This window comes from Fragaria vesca, linkage group LG7 (assembly GCF_000184155.1).
Source record: "Fragaria vesca subsp. vesca linkage group LG7, FraVesHawaii_1.0, whole genome shotgun sequence".
Classification (NCBI taxonomy): domain Eukaryota; kingdom Viridiplantae; phylum Streptophyta; class Magnoliopsida; order Rosales; family Rosaceae; genus Fragaria; species Fragaria vesca.
Window position 1 is genome coordinate 3,023,382 of NC_020497.1, and position 18,424 is coordinate 3,041,805.

Here is an 18,424-nt window from a genome sequence, read left to right on the forward strand (position 1 = left end):
TTAGTGTGACATATCTAATTTTTGTAGATAAAGATTTACTTGCTGCGCATGCATCTCAGAGGAGGAGACTGTCGTTATATTAGTTTATTGTTTTTTTTTCTGATATCCAAAATGTCTTTCATCTGCAATTATTTTTTAGTTTCTTGATTGGTGAAGAATGGTGTAATGTCACTAATGTGAGACATAATATAAATGATCAAATTAGTTATATAAATATATAGTAGGTTAAGTAATTTAGATGTGCATGTAGTTTAATTATATAGTAGGTTTACCTAAGGATGCATTATTCAACAGTTCCCTTAATTATCATCCTTAGTTTTGTTCTACATACTTGAGAGAAAATCTTAAAATTATTGGGGGAATAGTCTTCACTAAATGTGAAACACTAATTCGGTTGACCTGCCTTGACGTGTCTCTTACCTTTGCCCAACACTACCCTTTTTCCATTATACTTCAAACCATGATACTAAAACAGAGACCTAATTTCATCTTCTGTTTGGCTCTCTGTATTAACAAACAAACACACACACACTCGCCCATTTCCAAAGCTTCATGAGCGTGCAAACCAGACGCCTGCATATCTGGCGGCGCTTCTAAAAAGAATTCTACTGCCCCGAATTAGTAAACCAAACAATAGAAAAAAAAAAAAAAAAAAACTTACTGTCATACTCTTACACGTTCCTATTCTTCAGTATAACGGCTTAACCCCTCACTTGCCTATATATAGTCCCATCCATCAGCTCATTCTGATTCAAACTGAAAACCACAGCCTTCTCTTTGCTTCTAATTCCCAAAGAAATTAAGCCTAGCTCTTGCTCTGGCCTAGCTTTGCTAATATTTCTGCTACAACTCTCTCTACCTACCATGAAAACAGACATCGAAAGCCTCTGGGTTTTCGCCCTCGCTTCGAAATGCAGAGCTCTCTCCCAAGAAAGCATTGCATGTTCTCTCTTTGTCATAGCTTTTTCATGGCTGGCCATGGCTCTGTTTTACTGGGCTCATCCCGGCGGTCCAGCCTGGGGTAGAACGGTCAAAAACATTTTCACTAGTAAAACAGCTATGATCCCTGGGCCGAGAGGTCTGCCGTTGATAGGCAGCATGAGCCTGATGACGGGTCTGGCTCACCGGAAAATCGCCGCCATGGCTGAGGCTTGCAACGCCAAGCGGCTCATGGCGTTCAGCCTAGGCCAGACTCGCGTCATCGTTACGTGTAACCCTGACGTGGCGAGAGAGATTCTCAACAGCTCCGTCTTCGCCGACCGGCCGGTGAAGGAATCAGCCTACAGCCTCATGTTCAACAGGGCCATCGGGTTCGCCCCGTACGGAGTGTACTGGCGAACCCTGAGGAGAATCTCGGCCGCGCACCTCTTCTGCCCAAAACAAATCAAGGCATCCGAGTCACAACGGTCCGAGATTGCCTCCCAAATGGTGGCAATGTTCGGCTTTCACGCGCAAAAACTGCGCGTGCGCGACGCCCTCAAGAGGGCCTCCCTCAACAACATGATGTGCTCTGTTTTTGGACGCAAATATGATCTTGATTCAGTTAGTGAGGAAGTCGAAGAGCTCAAGTCGCTTGTGGACGAAGGCTACGACTTATTGGGTAAGTTGAACTGGTCAGACCATCTTCCTTGGCTCGCGGACTTTGACGCCCAAAAAATCCGGTTCAGGTGCTCCGAACTTGTCCCCAAAGTGAACCGGTTCGTCACCCGGATTATTTCCGAGCACCGGGCCCGAACCGGCGACAAATCTTCCCCGGACTTCGTTGACGTCTTGCTCTCACTACAAGGAGCCGATAAACTATCCGACTCCGATATGATTGCCGTGCTTTGGGTAAGCTTAATTAAGCTGCTTTGATATTATTACCGAGTTTTTAGAATCTAATTCTTGTAATTAACCAAACGCCGTCGTTTTGATAGGAAATGATATTTAGAGGGACGGACACAGTGGCGGTTCTGATCGAGTGGATTTTGGCGAGGTTGGTGCTTCATCCAGAAGTTCAATCAGCGGTGCATGCTGAACTAGACAAAGTTGTTGGGCGCTCCCGAACCGTTGATGAGTCTGACGTCAATGAGATGGCTTATCTGACGGCTGTGGTGAAAGAGGTGCTGAGGTTGCACCCACCGGGTCCACTCTTATCATGGGCTCGCCTCGCCATCACCGACACGATGATTGATGGGCGACACGTGCCCCAGGGGACAATAGCGATGGTCGACATGTGGTCTATTTCGAGAGACCCAGATGTATGGGCAGACCCATTAGAATTTAAACCTGAGAGATTTGTGGCGCAAAGAGGTGAAATGGAGTTTTCTGTTTTTGGGTCGGACTTGAGGCTCGCGCCGTTCGGGTCAGGGAGGCGAACATGCCCCGGAAAAACGTTGGGGTTGACAACTGTCACGTACTGGGTGGCGTCACTTTTGCACGAGTACGAATGGCTGCCGTCGGATCAGAACTCCGTGGACTTGTCTGAAGTACTGAGGCTGTCTTGCGAGATGGCTAAGCCTCTCACTGTTAATGTGCGCCCAAGGCGTATATGCACAAGTCATTGAAGTTTAACAAAAGTAGAACAGTAATAAAATGAAAAAAAGAAGGTAAACGGTATAATGGGTTTGTTTTAGGGGGTTAACGAGGGTGTGTTTCACAAAAGCATATACCTTGGTCTGTCGGGTCATGTTGTATGATATTCTTGGTCTATCACTGTCTTGGATGCCAAGAGATCAAAGTGTTTTATTTTTAATTATTGTAAATAATGGTGATAATTAGTACAAGTTCTATTTGATATGTCCTAAATACACTCACTAATAGTCTATGGATCTCCATAGCTCCATGTGTAGTTTGAATGAAGAAGATGTTATGGCACAAAATTCTCTTCATTTTGGACTGTGTAAACCCAAAAAGGCGCCCAAAAGGTTCCAAACAAAGCTAGCAATAGCAATACATAACATTAAAGCAAGTTAAAGAACGAGATCAACAATCTGTTGTCTATGTAACAACTAAACTAATGAGTAAAATCGGTTGCATGTTGTTATAAACTTAAACCCTAAACCCGTTTGCAAGTGACAACTAAAGTAATGAGTAAAATTAACCAGGCTCCCTTGAAAAGGATTAAGACAAGTATTGATCAGTCAATGCATGGACAGTTAATAAACAGACGTATGATGAACTTTGTGAATATATGTCGTTCTTAAATCTTGATCGAGAACAATCTAAAAACATATAATATCGATCAAGGCCTAATACTCATGAACAAGTCCATTTAATCATTATGAATAATGATAATGACTACCCTTAATCTTGTTTTGTGTATGTGTTTCAAGTAATGATATATAAAGGTTCTGTACTTGTATTGCATGCCTTCTTGGGCACCTATATATTAAGCACTGTATGTCCTTGATGTGGGTTGAGGTTTATCTACCAGGACCACAACCCTTAAGATCATGCTCAAATAATTGATGTGCAATATAACAATTCTATGTAATCAGAACTAATATATTGTGACATTTCAGAGTTTTAGAAATTAGATTTAACCAGATCGTTATTCCAGACTTGTTAGCTAGCTAGCTCCTCTCATATCCACCATATGCAAACATCAAGCTTTTGCTTGGTATGAACGAACACACTAGCTCCCTCATCCATGCACACTGAAAATCTCTTGTATTTCATAATGACTTGATGAATTTGATTCTGAACTAAGCACCTCCAAGTTGATGATCCATGCTAGCTACTATTATCTGGCAAATTAACCAGATTTTGGAATTATGTTTATGAATCATGATGGGGACTAGATCACCTGGATCACACAACACTCCAAACCCTATGAGTCATCTTGTTTCCAACTTTTAGGGAAACAAAATCAATATTGAAATCCCTTTTTTCCATTTTGTCTTTCTAGATCGTTTTGTTACAGCTCGTAAATATGTTAGCTAGGTTGTATTGACTAAGAAAGAATACGTGAATTTCAAGTAAACAATAAGCCATATAATTTGTCTGAGTTCTCTTTAAATTAAACTTGATGTTAATTTTCTCCCTCGCTTTCGGCATTTCTTTGGTTCATATATATGGATGATGATTTATGTTTCATGTGAATTATTCAATAAATAAAAGTTAGAATTATTTTTGTAAAGTAAGCATTAGGACTCTAGCTAGCTTCACTCATGAATAAATTAACATATGAATTATTGGATTTTGGCATAGTCAATAGAAGTTAGTAGTGAATTGAATAATTCAACCATATGCTATTCGTTCAAACCCTCACAGTTTCAGGGAAGCAAATTTGCTCCCCACCCTTCTCCCCACCCCTTTGGATGAATGACAAGTGTTACTTTCACTATTTTTATTAAAATAATTAAATTTAAAAGACACTTGTTATTCATCCAAAGGGGTGGGGAGGAGGGTGGGGAGCAAATGGTGGGGAGCAAATTTGCTTCCCAGTTTCAGTTGCTTAATTCGTTACTCATCACTATAGATCCAATTATCGATTCCATGAATATTGTTCATGCTAGCTTGACCAATATACTATTTTTTTTTTAAAAAAAACTTTTATTAAATAACTCACACACCTTAATGAGATTTGAACCTATGACCTCAAAGTTGTTAGTTAACATCTTAACCAACCAGACCACGGCTTACTGACAAATATAATTTGAGCAATATACTAATTAAGCATCCAATTTGAGCAATATAGTTTTAATAACTTACGAAGGCTAGGGGATTATTGACCTCGAGATTACTATCCTAATTAATGTTCCTTGAAATCAATATGGTCTCTTAGAAACAGCCTTGATAGAAATTCTAGGCCTTCGTATGAAACAGACATGAGACATGAACAATGTTCACGTCAACTATGTGTCAAATTCAACCTCATTAATCTAAATTTCTATATTTGACTATGTGTGGCTAAACAATTAGAATTAATTATTCGGCTTAAGATATCATTAGCTGGTGGAAAGCTGTAGGTGTCACTAATGAATTGACTGCTAATCAATATCATTTTACAAAACGAACTGGTCTCTTATTTCACTAATACTATATAAAAAAAAAAACAGTTGTTTTCTGCGTCAAATCATTCCACCTACTGTTGCCACAGTCATTTTTTTTTAATAAAGAAAAACTTTAATTAAATAGAGGTGTCTCGATGACATCTAGAGTTTACATAATTAAACGCAAGAACGGATGAGGCTTCTGGGGGAACACACTCCACCTAAAGTCTACTAATCTCAACTCTATATTCTAGATTTGCCGTGACATTGGCTACAAAATTAGCCTATCTAAAAACATGTTTGTACCTAATGGACTCAAAGTTGCCACAGTTAGTTGCTAGTTGCTTGTGCATGTTGTGTAACAACAAGCAATTAAAAGAAAGAAGGAACATTTGACGATTATCAAGATATCTTGATCAACAAATTAAAAAGTTCTAACGTAGATTAACATGCACACAAATGCATAGATATGGTAAACTTCATTTTTTTTCTTCTTTATTCTTAATTTCAAAGACAAAAAAGTGATGAATTAGAATAGGCGAAGAGACTTGGGATTTCTTTCTAACTTAATGTGCAAGATAATTAACAAGAAAATTATAGATTAATTAGTATATGTTTCATAAACTACGGCCTGTACATAGGGTTTCCGTTTTGATAATGATCGATTAGCTCTATACAATGGCAGCTGATCCTCTGTCTCCATTTCTCTATCTCCTTCACTGTTTCCCTACCAAATTTTGACATGTGGCATTTTGTTGCTTACTCAGCTTCACATTCTTTAACCAGCATGTTAACCTCGTTAAACACTAAAGAGGGTAAAACTAAATTAAAGCAAAAAAGCTAAACTGGTTAATTTTCTCTCTTCTTCTAACTAGAGGAATGTGAAGGTCGATCAGCCATACAATTATAGAGCATGCCCAGATTTGTACAAGGTCATTTGCCCTTACGAGTTGGGTCACAAAGCCTTAGCTCAAGATCCAAATTTTCCATGAAGTTAGATGCAGCCAATCCCAGCCAGAAGTCCATTTTGCTTTGCAGATTGGAGAACGAATGGAAATGGTGCTGAGCTCATAGCAGAAGCAATTTTAGGCCTTTACAAGTGCTTGCCTCTTCCCCACAAGACCCAACTAATTCTCTTTTTCCTCTAATCAACCGCTGAAAAATTGGTTTCAACTTAGTCCCCAACTTGATCACCTCCCAGAAGGCATATAATAGAATGATTTTTTCTGATAATGCTCATTCTATTAAACGATATTCACTTGTTGCTACTGATGCTGCGAAGCCATAGTCTAAGCCAATTCGGACATGTTCTTGTGAAGCTCTGAATCTAAGGTGAGATGAAGAAGAGTTTTAGACGATGAAGAAGAAAAAGAACACAGTTAGCACTCAGATTATTAGTAAATATAGATTTATTTATTTTAATTAGAGAAGTTGGGGAAAGGGTTGAACTCTACATGAGTTAGAGTTGGGTTAAGTGTATAACGAGGTTAGTAGCTGGTTAGAGTCTGTTAAGATGATTTGGCAACTAAGTGCCAAATGTCAAAATTTGGTAGGGCAACAGGAAAGGTCACAGAGAAACGGAGACAGAGGATCAGCTGCCCTATACAATAGAGCAGACAGAGAAGTAGTCAATCAACAATTGTGCAGCTTTGATTTATTATTATCAGATATCAATGAAAATGAAACGGAAAGAGACAATAATATTAGCCTCTTATTCGTGGCAGCCTATATTAGATGGACACCCTCTCTTGAAGAAGGAAGCCCCTGCGGCAAGTTTGAATTCATAGATTAAGATTAGTTTCTTGATAAGAATAATAATGAGTCTAAATCTTCAAGATTATTGAAGGCCCTGAACCAAGGAAAATTGTCAAGAGAAAAGGAAAATCCAACAGTGCCTTACGTGTAGGATGATGATAAGTTGTTGTCGTTCATTTGGCTCATGCAATTAGGAGTTGAGAAAGAACATATGGAGCCACAGACAATGATCTATCAAACAGTAAAATTTTCGAGACTTTTCTCTTCAGAATATTGATAGTTTGATAGAGACCCCCACTACCACTACATGCATATCAATCAAATAATGGATTAAAATTGACAATAGCCGCAAGTATCTCTGGCTCCTGATCAACGTTTGCTCTGTATTCCCAGACACAGATATCGACTGGGGAAGAAAGGCAAACACAAGAAACAAGAGCAGCTTGAAGAGACGTTTAAGAAGTTTGGATGGTGAAGTATACTCGTACGTACAATATATTAATTATGTCCGAATTTATATGCTTGTGATGATGGCTTCGGGGGTTTGGTCATGTTTTTAATCCAATTATTCACTGTTTTGGATGGAATGCTAGCTTGTTTGACTGGTCACTCTTGGTTGCTGTTAATTACACTTGATTTCTAGATTGATTAATAGCAACTTGCCAATAATTAATGGAGAGAAACAAATGTGATTCATGAGTATGAATTGAGAAATTTAGAATGCATGAGTAGTGTCAAACAATCTACTGCAGGAGTAGTACGTTTAGACTGCCTTTGGTTAGTTTAATTTGTTGGGTATTGTACTGATCTAATAGACCATCTAGCATCTGGGATGCTCAGATCATATGTGCAAAGTGTTTATCTTCAGGCTTAATCAACATGTACACTGTTAACCTAAAGAAACTAGTTTAAGGTGTTACCTGAGATGTAAACTTTCCACACGATGTTACTGCTGCTGTCAGTTTTGACCTCTTCGGCTAGCTTTAGCTGTCTGAGAGGCTTTTGCTTGTAATTTGTTGTTTGTTTAGTCGTTTCGTATTGGAAAAAAAAAAAACCAGTTTAAAGTATTAGTTTTGTTATTATATGTAGAATTAAATTCAGTTTCTTCCCATGAGGTTTGGGAGTAACTTCATGTTAATCCTTATACTTTCTATTTCATCAGTTTACCCCTCAAACTTTTGAGTTTTCCTAAACCGTGACTAATGTCTTATCTTTTGTCCAAATCAGACGTTAACTGCTGATGTGGACCCAATTTCATGAGTTAAATTACATTTATACCCGAAGCATAGAAAATTTTCAAATTAGTTAGGGATAAAAAGGAATGATTTTTTTTTCACTAGTTTTTCGTTAAATGACAATTTAAACCTTAACAGTGGGGCCGGCCCGTATATAGAATTAACGGTCAATTCAAACAGAATATGAGAATTTGGTCACGACAGACAAAAATTGAAGAGTTCAGGAGGTAAACTGATGAAATTAAAAGTGTAAGGATTAACATGAAGTCACCCTCAAACCACAAAGCTAGGGGTAAACTAAATTTAATTCTTATATGTATTATTAGCTTAATTTGTAGGTCGCATTGTAGTTTACCTTCTAAAATAGATAAACGCTAAAAGTTGGAAGGCTTTGATTATTGAATTACATGACATATTCATAAAAGATGAGTATGTAGAGTTATCTAGACGTGCTTTGATATATAATTACAAAATATGTCATCATTATAAAATTTGTTATGGAGTTTTGAGGGTATGGACCATTCTAGTTTGATCTAGATGTTTGTATCTATCTTTCAAGTTCTTTTGGTATATCTGTCGCCAATTAGAAAGAAAGGAGACAGCATTGTTGGCATACCTGTTTATGCATATGCCCAATTGTATTGAACTTATTTTTCAGTTCAGATCAAATCATGAACAAGAACACGTACTATCAAAATGCCAAATTGATTGCATGAGGCTCTTCACTCATATAATCTTGAGCTTCATATGTTTTGACAACTAATGGGATAGACAAATGTAAAGATTATCATAATAAGTGTACCTATATATCAGATATATTCTGTTGCAGCTATATTGTTAGTTAAGTTTTTCTATTTTGATCTATATATACGACCTACTATTTTGGTTTAGACTGAGGCATTTCAAGGTGAGATCGAGTTTGGTACTTAGGGTTTACATGGGCAGTAGCAGACAGTAGCCGATCTAATTTGCTCACAAAATAAACAAATTTACATTTGAAAAAAAGAAAAATAAATTAAGGGTGTGTGAGGGGTAAATACTAAATACAATATATATTTTTTATTATAAAAAAATAACATAGAAACTGTGCTTGTTTTCAGTCGTCAGATTCAGTTATCTCACATAGTTCTTTAGGTGAGGAGAACTTAGAGAATACATACATCGACACAAGTAATAAGATCCACTCATGGCCATTGTTTAACCAAGAGCAAACACCATTCTCTCTCACAAGGAACTGACAAGTGAGAGTGCCAAAATTCCTCAGGCCAAACAAATTAAACAGGAGAATTAACCTGGATAGTGAAATAAAAAGACTTCACCTGCTCAACGAAGTTTATTTTGTGTGCCCTGCTACTCTAATCAGAAAGCTTAAGCACAAAGACAACTTGAAGCAATTCAGAATCGACTACAATAGGTAAGAAACCTACCAATATCAATGGCATCAAGAAATTATTTTTTCTGGTAGCGAGGCACATGCATTTGTAATCTTCTCGCATGCAGTTGGTGAGCTTGCTTATCTTTGTTATCAGATCCACCCTGGTTAGGAACACAACATATCCCACAAATCACGCAGATTTGAGACCCCGGCCGCAATCATTCTCGTCTAAGAGATCCAAGGTTGAATCGCCATTAAGCAAATTGATGATGAAGTTGGCATCAGATGCACGGAAATAGATTAGGCAAGTGTAATAGCATACCTCTTTGAGATTGAACAGAAAATGATGTTATGGTTGGGCTATCTCTATTATGATGGTTACTGATAATCATGTCTTCACACATTTTTCTGGATACAATAATTTAACTACATGCTGTACAATGCACTTTGCATGGATTAGCTATTTGTCCCCTTGTCAAGAATTAGGAAAAACCCTTTTCTCTCATGAAAAAAAANAAAAAAAAAAAAAACTTTAGTTCTTTGCAAAACTTCATTAGCTCCCCAAGGATGGTATATATATGCAGAAACGACAATCCCATTGGGGTAATGGGATCAGACAATTGACAACGGATAAGGTAGGGATGAACTTACAGTACTTGATGAATGATTTAAGTGGTTAAGGTTTTGATAACCATCTTACACATAATTCTGAATTGAGCAATAACACTCATTATTTGTTGAGGAACATGTCACATTTTAAAGGCAAGGACACTTTAATATCCTACATGATTGCCTCAGGGATGTGCTGTTAATCCTCTTTGTGCTTCCTGAAATTGTAGAATGATTGATGAGAAAGGAACCAGTAACAAACAGATGGTATGAACCTAATGCAGCTATGATTGAAAAGCAATATCATCAAGCAATTCACTTTGCAGAATAGCACATCTAAATGTATTGTGAACAGATCACAAATGCATATGCTATGTTCTGATCTTCCTTGGCTTACTCTATAATAGAGTACTAGTCACGTCCCCAGGGACAAATGTATGAAAATTCATTATAGGAATCCCAAACATATAGGTCTTTGTTTTATTGATCAAATTCATTCATGCATTCAATTAACTGAGGAAATTGGTACAGATATATTATCTGGTAAACATTTTATGAGCCATTGCAGCCCTTGCTCTAACCAACCTTTAAGATTACGATGAACCGAAGCAAACTTTGTAAGAAATTAGCTACATAGTTGCATGCACGAGATTAAAAACAGATTGAAGCACCATAGCTTGAGTCAATTTTTGGACAATGTCATCCCACAGACCACAAACTGTTGCTCAACTCCCACCTGATGCCATTCGAGTCATTAAGATTTGCATATACCTTAGCACTCAAGCTTATGATGTGAACCAAGCCCAAATTCCAATTTTATCATAAAACCCTCATCCATCTGGGTTTATACTTCATAGGCATCAGCTGATCAAGTCTATAACCCTTACAAAATCCAAGCAATGTAACTGTGAAGTTTTTTTTGAGAATGAATGATTGTGAAGTTAAGAACCCTCATATAGAGAGATTCTAACATCACTGCCTCTAGGCTTTCTGATATTATTTCTACTCTGATTGATAGTTATCACACTCATCCACAGATGCACGACTCATATCATGAGTTACTAGTTCATGATTTCTATTTGGTTGTGAAGACCTTAAACCCTTAACTGTTGATCCAAATGAGCAAACATATAGGAAACAGCTAAATATTGCTGAGAAAAAGGCAAATCTTTTCAATATGCATTCCAAGTCAATAGATATCAAGCACATAAAAATATATGAAAGGGTAGTACAAGATAAAAACTCTAAAGTACCGATGGAAAACATTATTACCACTCAAGTAATAGACATTCTTGGTTGCAAATAACATAAAGTTCCGTGTGAAGGGATAACTGAATTACTTCTTTTTACTGTAGTATTGCAGGGCAAATGCACCTCCCAGGATCAACAAGGGCAGCAGAAACTGTAGAAGCTTTACCAAAAATCCGGAAGATTGGTCTTGAGGAGCTGTTGCTTGTGGAGGCAGCTTGTAACTTGGTTGCTCTGGTATTGTGGATGTGTCAATCTCTCCTATGTAGTACTTCGCCATCATCTCCTTTGCATCATCGCTGTGGCCAACATCATTGAAATCATCAGTTGCATCTCTATCTGCAAGATGTTGAAACATAGTTCCAGTTACTACACAACATAAATGTTGTTCATTTCTTGGGACACCAGAACCAGTAGAGAAACAACAGTCACACAGACAGAAAAAAGTGACGGCAAAGTTCACAATTTTACCGGCTGCTAACAACAAGACTTCATCACCTCCAGGGTGTTCCTCCAGAAAAGGAGTGACATCATAAACCTGAGGAAAGTGATTCAAGACATACTAGTAAGCGACTAAGCGGTGATATAAAATAAAGTACAGCAGATCAATTTATAGAAATGCATCAACATATAATGAATTCTCTAATATACCAGACATAAGCTTTATTAAACTATCTGTTCTAGTTGTGACTGATCAACTTATCAAAAACGAGACTGAACATAGCTCGGAATTAAACCAAACATAGATTAGGATTCACTACTGGAAACATATGTTACCAGCTGTTGAAGAGAAACAGGGCATACACTGGTACACTAAGTCCCAAATTGAAACTAATTATATTACATGCTATAAATTCTTGTTTTCTTAACTACTCCACTCTTGCTATTAAACATTTTTTTTCTTCGGAAAGATTACAAAAATTCAATGGTAAATGCATATTCGTTCTTTCCCAAACAATGACCTAAAAATCTCTTACAGAAACTACTTAGTTCAAGAATCTCATCTGAAAGGGTAGACCAAACTAGGCCAAGTGGTCTGCAGCCTGGTTTGATTTTCTATCATAAGTATTATTGTCAAGGTAACCATACTTGTTTTCCTGACCTTTTTCAGATATGGTTCTACAGTTGAGACAAGTGCCTATACAGTGTAACAATTGCCATGCATTCCATCATATATTGCAATTGTCCAATTTTTAACTATTATGCCAAGAGTTTAGGAAAAAAAAATTCAATTATTTGTAGAAAGAAGTTCAACAACCATTAAAAGAACTTCACATTCTTCGCCTCTTCGGTAACATGCTAAGTTATGCAAATTGTTTGCCGGGATGCATATAACAACCAATTTCATCTCTTAGGATCCCTTTACAATGTGACATATCTCTTTCACTAAGGTAAAATTGTATAATCACATACTGATCTTCACTACTTTAGGTCTAGAGTAATATCAAATAATCATTGAGCAATTTCAGCATATTGTGATATATTTGGCATTTCCTAAGTACAAGAATTGTGTGTTAACTTCTTTGAACAAAATCTGTACTAAAGACTAAAAAGCATAAACCTTCTTTGCAATCCCATCTCAACTTTTTGATTGGTGATTCAATAGTGTCAAGCTGTTAAACATGTGTTCTTCTCATCTCAATTCTCCTTTATACTTGTTATTTTTAATCTATCAACTCCTTCAATCAATACATAATTTTTATGCCAAGCGACTCTTTTAGCACACACAACAGAATCTGTGGCAGTAAAAGACTTGCCTTTAACACATAGATCATAAATCAACCCAGAACAAAATTCAGATGACAGATTCACAGATATTTCAAACATGAACAATAGAAAGAAGATCAAAGAGAAAGACCAACCTTTCCAGAGACTATAATCCAGCAATCTTTCTTGTACTTGTGCTGTGCCACCTCATCAAAGTGATAGACTTTAGAATCTGAAGCCATTTCTGTCTGTTGATCACAAAGTCAAACCCCACCAACACTAAACAAACAGAACACGAAAACCCACCAAAAACCAAACCCAGTTATGAAAAGACAGAAACTTTGAAGCTAGATTTGATCCATGGACAGCCATAAATGATAGAGAAGTTAAAGTTTCTTACATAGGACAGAAGAAGATGATGAGCAGCACAGCACAGCTCCTCTTCTGAGTGGTTAGGACGTGTGTTTCTCGCCTTCAGTGTTATATAGTGACCCGACTTTTCGGATGCTATATATTTTGTTGCCTGAATCCGGAATCCAGATCCATTGTTAGTATAATATTGACCCACCCACCAAGTTGTTTAACTTATTCTATTTCTCAAGTCAAATTTTAGCAGCTATTTTCAGTTGGGGTCCAAATTGGCTTACTGAATTTCTTTTTCCAACAAAAGAAGAAAAATAATTAGATAGAAGAAAAAGAAGTCTAATGGATCTGATGCGGTTGGTTTAGTAGCTGTAAATGAGCCGGATACTGTAAGGATTTTTTTAGTAATATGAGATTTTTGGTTCGAATGACAGCTTATGAAAAACATCATTTGAGAATGGGTTATACTTAAAATTGCTCTCGATCCCGGAATGGTAGCTCACTCGGTCATCGTTTTCTATAAAGAAAGTCTAATGACGAGAGGTTGTGAGATAGTGTTTTAGTTGTTTATTTGATATATATACACATATAAAGGACGATCTATGTATTGACAAATTTTGGTCACCCTCATCTCACTAACGTATATTATTGGAGTTTGGATTGAAATTTGAAAGGCTTCTGAAGACCTGGTTTGGTTGATATCAGAGGCATTGAGTTTCTAGCTCTAGATCTAGGACTAACAATAGCTTTTTTCTGTCGTGCCCTTCAATAGGTGGGTCGGAGCTTCCGCACTCGACCACCCGTAAATCTTAATCTGCTGAAAAATCCAACGTCGACCACCCCCTGCTACTCCTCCAAGCACAGCAATCATATACTAATATAGCCACAACCGAACGCTGTAAACAATCAACCTAGCAGACCACAAGGTACGACAACTTAAACTTATACCCACTTCAGTTTGTTATTTTCATTTTTCTAAATCTGAGTATGAGAGTTTGAGAATTGAGAGTGATCTCAATCATCTCATACCCACCTTAGAACAAGTCCTGTCATTTTTCCAAACTCATATCTATCTAGATCCATTCTAGCGTAATTCCAACCGATCATAATGAATTTTTGGGGTGTTCGAATTGATGATTTCTAGAAATAGTGATATCCAATAAATAATGTATCAAAAGGCCAAGGCAGAACCCTGCTGGCATATGAGTTCCAGTGTTCCACAGACAACCAAACATGAATGATCATACTAAAACACGTACATGCAAACAAGAAGAATTACAAACTGAACAGCAGAACAGGTACATGGTCCAACACTTCATATACTTTGAAAATCCTATTTAACATTGTCTTTGAAATAGTTATTTAATAGCTAGCAAACATAAAAGTACAATAATTCCCAGGAAACCTGCAGAAGGCTAGGGCTTTATTCAACGCACAGAAGTAGCACCTGCACAGGATCAGCAAATGTATACATTAGCAAATACCAAAACATAAACAACTGTATACATTAAGGGATTAGCAGGATGAAGATCTTTTTCAGAAGACAATAATACATCACCTTTCAATAAGCTTATCATTCCTAATTGAATTTGTTTTCCAGTAACTATCAGGAGGAGGACCCATTACCAGTACATGACTACAAATATAAAGGACATATGATTGGAGTTGCATAATGTGACCTCACCAGATTGAATTCCTTTTCTTTTCTATATTGGGGACGATGGGATTTAATTGGAAATTTGGAATTACATATCAGTACATATTAGTAATGATGATACTGCAGCTGCACCCCCAAAAAAGAAAGGGAACATGAAAGAACATAATAGTGCATTTGGGGTCAAGATGATAAAAACGACAGTCGGAAACAATACTACTTTACATGCAAGTTCATTGTTCATGGGTCAATGGACCTGCTGATATGTTAAGATAGTGTCCTAATGATTGATAAAGATTAAACAAATTAGCTCCTAATTAAAAGGACGATTGCTAGGCCTTTAACATGATTATCCACTCTATATGCCTTTAGCAACTTTCTGCTGATTCTGTTGTACTCTTTCACTCTGATACGATGTTGTTAAAGAAATACATAGCTGAGAGCTTGAATAGGATTTAAGCTGTGAATTTAAGCTGTGCTTGAATAGGATTGATGGATACCTTGAATTGGAAGCAAAGAAACAGATTCAGAAGCATCAGTTTCCACATTGGTACTGATGAGTTCGACCGCAGTAGTAGGCTTCTTGACATCAAGGTCTGCTGGATGGATCTTCCTCTTCAACATCCTCCTCATCAGCTTTGACATCACAAATCAGTTAACTGAATCAGTGACAAGCTTTAATGTCTATAAAATATCCGCCGTTACCTTAAGAAACTACCACAAATTACAATGCTAGTAACTAGTGTCCTTGATTTCTATCTAGCTAAACAAGAACCCTGGCCTGAATTAAAGCTAGAAAAGTTGTTGAACTGTTTACTTACTCGTTGCACATTCTTGATTGGAGTTGACTCCTCTTTGACACGAGGAATGAGCTTCTTGGCAAATCCCAGGCCACCATTCCTTGTTCGAGTAGTGCTCATTTTCTTCAACTCTGGTTGGACCTTGCGAGAGTCAAGCTGCGACTGAAAATCATGACCATCGGCCATGAATAAATCAGCGAGTGTTATCCTCTCACCTTTGCTCTTCATATGATCAGTCTCAGAATCATGATCAGGTTCAGCAATGATTTCATTAAACCCCTCAAATGGAGTGAGAGAAATCACATCCGGTTCCGCAACAATGGCATCAGAGTTCGACCCCATATCCTCAAAACTGTGTCCAAATGTTGTAAACATCAAAGGGTTCAGTTCTTCACAGACATTATCAGTATCTTCATCATTGTCACAATCATCACCACCATGTGTAAGTTCTTGGCTTTCCTTACCATCCTCCTCGCTCTCCAAAACCGTGTAGTCACTTTGGTTGTTGAAGGATTTTAGGGGGTCGAAACCAAAGGTGCCAATTGTTAAAATGCCATCTCTCCATCCATGATCGATCCCATCTACAAGGGATACTTGACTCAGAAATGCTTGTGTGTCCTTATCGGTATTACCTTCCGGTTCAGTATTGTCCCCATTTCCGGCAACCCCATCTGAAAAGACACATTAAATCAAGCATATGTTCTTAGCAAAATCTTGTGTACAACATCACATAGACATGAAGTACTGCTGTACTGCATGCATGCTCAATTCAACAGTAACACAATACATATGACGTCAAATGTTTGGCACATGCAACTTGTTAACTCGGCGAGTTGATGAAAGCAATATACCTTTAGGGACCTTGTGATGAAACCTCTTATGAACCCAGTTGAAGATCTATGAATACAAAGAAAGAACATGATCATCAATTAATTAAGAGCCCCAAGTGAAAAGAGATCATGTGCATAGTTCTACTTGTTGCTACTACTTAGAACTCACCTTCATAACTTCTGGCCAGACTTCACAACAGAATTGGTGGGCAAGAGAATGATGAGTACAAATTGAAGTATGGACTAAGAATGAAGCAGAAGAAAGCTTAAAAGGAGGGGGCCAAGTGGGTTGGAGAATGAGAAAGTGACACGTGCCTAGGACTGGGGTCTCTAGAATGTAGCTATGTTTGTGGGTAAATGGCATGTTTGACGAGCATAGATGTTGGGTCTTTGTGGCATGATCGATGTTCCGAAATTCTTGATATGATGTGTTTAACTTCTCTATTAGAATCGCTTAGGCTATACTTAAGGTCCAGCAGCTCCACATTTGTACCATTTGATTGGTTTTCCCCCAAATCTTGCTCAAAACCTAATTTTACCTCCCATATCTTGCTCAAAAAACCTAAACTACAAACAGGATAGTACCAGTTTTATCGAATGGCATGTTTTAATAAAGTGAGCTTCTGGTCATATCGGTGCCAAGGAGATGACAGGAGACACGTTTGAACTGAGATTTTAGGAGTCTGAGACGGTGGACTCATTTCGCGACTAATATTCGGGTACTTGTTGCTTTCATTAACAAATGGATTGCAGAGGGCACAAACTTCTTCTCTTTCTCAATTCTTTGTGATCCTTAGAGACCAGAATGACAGGGGGGTGTTAACCTCTCATATATCCCATGTGACAATTCTATGATTGTGGGACTCGTATACGTACCATTATATCACTTTTCATCTTCTTATTGGAGAAAAGAAAAGTCAGTTCTACCTGGAAAAATGAGGCGTCAGGTCAGGTGTTTGCCAGTACAGATTCCACCATAGCCAACAAGCAATTGAGGTGTTACTTCCTGTTCTACTTTTGAGGCATTACTAGTTCCTTTATTTTTGATTTTGCGCTTTCAGATATCTAGCAGTGGACATATTGGACTTTTGACAAACAGTGTACCTTTTTTCGATCATTCACAGTACGAAATCACCAGGATACTGCATTTTTTCAGGGATGTCAGTACTGTTGGTTAGGTTTAAGTCGATCTTATGCGAAACTTATGTCTAGCTCATTTCATGTACATCATGAGTGAAAGCTTAGTCCGCCGCCAGCGAACTATTTTCGGAGGCATGCAGAGATCAGGCATGAGGAAGTGGAATGTTCCATGAGAGCGACATCCTAGCTGGAAGAGGCTTAGGAAAAAGGTTCTAGCCAAAGGGAAACAGAGCCATAGAAGAATTTGATGAAATCTGTTAATAATACATGTTGTTTGGCTCTTAGCAAATTGTTTGCTTGTATCCCAAGCTAGAAGGCTAAAACCAGATTTGGATGGTAGCACCAAGTCTAGGCTTTATGGGTCTTCTGAGTGTTCACTAAAGCTAAAGAAATTGCTTCGGATTCTTCTAAATAAAATGCTTTGGATTCTTCTTAAAGCAAACTGATATTTTCTCTTCGACGAGGTAGGGCAGCTCTCTGGTACTGTGTCTGACCACAAACTAATATCTTTTATCATAATGAACAAAGTATTGGGAAAGAAATGAAAATATGGCTGATCTTTGATCTGAAATGAATCTCCACTAATGCAAAAGGATTGTACACATGATTAAAAGATCTAAAGCAAGCAAAAGGTATAACTTCCATGTTGCGCCGGCCGGAAAATCTAGCTATTTCCTACATGTCCCACTGATATTAGCTAGGTTGGTGCAAAGTTGCAGAGAAAGGTTTATA

General features: G+C 37.6%; 3 protein-coding genes across 4 annotated transcripts; 1 reads left to right on the plus strand and 2 right to left on the minus strand.

Moving 5' to 3' along the window:
- Positions 1 to 846: 846 nt before the first annotated feature.
- On the plus strand, positions 847 to 2,789 carry LOC101301423 (cytochrome P450 78A3-like). The gene is made up of 2 exons (XM_004306583.1): positions 847 to 1,830; positions 1,917 to 2,789. Exons 1-2 carry the CDS (start codon positions 865 to 867, stop codon positions 2,544 to 2,546), a joined length of 1,596 nt encoding a protein of 531 aa, XP_004306631.1. The 5' UTR covers positions 847 to 864; the 3' UTR covers positions 2,547 to 2,789.
- Positions 2,790 to 11,113: 8,324 nt separating this feature from the next.
- LOC101301716 (cytochrome b5-like) lies at positions 11,114 to 13,460 on the minus strand. 2 transcript variants are annotated; one of them, XM_004306584.1, is made up of 4 exons: positions 13,306 to 13,460; positions 13,061 to 13,184; positions 11,670 to 11,736; positions 11,114 to 11,537 (listed from the first exon to the last, which is right to left on the minus strand). In XM_004306584.1, exons 2-4 carry the CDS (start codon positions 13,145 to 13,147, stop codon positions 11,287 to 11,289), a joined length of 405 nt encoding a protein of 134 aa, XP_004306632.1. In that variant the 5' UTR covers positions 13,148 to 13,184; positions 13,306 to 13,460; the 3' UTR covers positions 11,114 to 11,286. The 2 variants fall into 2 exon arrangements, with proteins under 2 accessions (XP_004306632.1, XP_004306633.1); XM_004306585.1 differs by having other exon boundaries at positions 13,061 to 13,153; positions 13,306 to 13,424.
- A 1,112-nt stretch (positions 13,461 to 14,572) lies between these two features.
- Positions 14,573 to 16,787, minus strand: LOC101302199. The gene is made up of 5 exons (XM_004306586.1): positions 16,722 to 16,787; positions 16,574 to 16,619; positions 15,744 to 16,393; positions 15,423 to 15,558; positions 14,573 to 14,715 (listed from the first exon to the last, which is right to left on the minus strand). The coding sequence occupies exons 1-5, from the start codon at positions 16,725 to 16,727 to the stop codon at positions 14,696 to 14,698; spliced, it is 858 nt and encodes a 285-aa protein (XP_004306634.1). The 5' UTR covers positions 16,728 to 16,787; the 3' UTR covers positions 14,573 to 14,695.
- Between the last annotated feature and the right edge of the window lie 1,637 nt (positions 16,788 to 18,424).

Coding starts and splice junctions, on each gene's coding strand:
- LOC101301423 (XM_004306583.1), top strand. CDS start 865: ATGAAAACAGACATCGAAAGCCTCTGGGTTTTCGCCCTCGCTTCGAAA. Junction 1,831..1,916: donor ATATGATTGCCGTGCTTTGG/GTAAGCTTAATT, acceptor TCGTTTTGATAG/GAAATGATATTTAGAGGGAC.
- LOC101301716 (XM_004306584.1), bottom strand. CDS start 13,147: ATGGCTTCAGATTCTAAAGTCTATCACTTTGATGAGGTGGCACAGCAC. Junction 11,737..13,060: donor GGATTATAGTCTCTGGAAAG/GTTGGTCTTTCT, acceptor CACTTTCCTCAG/GTTTATGATGTCACTCCTTT. Junction 11,538..11,669: donor AGTCTTGTTGTTAGCAGCCG/GTAAAATTGTGA, acceptor AACATCTTGCAG/ATAGAGATGCAACTGATGAT.
- LOC101302199 (XM_004306586.1), bottom strand. Junction 16,394..16,573: donor TCATCACAAGGTCCCTAAAG/GTATATTGCTTT, acceptor GTGTCTTTTCAG/ATGGGGTTGCCGGAAATGGG. Junction 15,559..15,743: donor CAATCAAGAATGTGCAACGA/GTAAGTAAACAG, acceptor GTGATGTCAAAG/CTGATGAGGAGGATGTTGAA.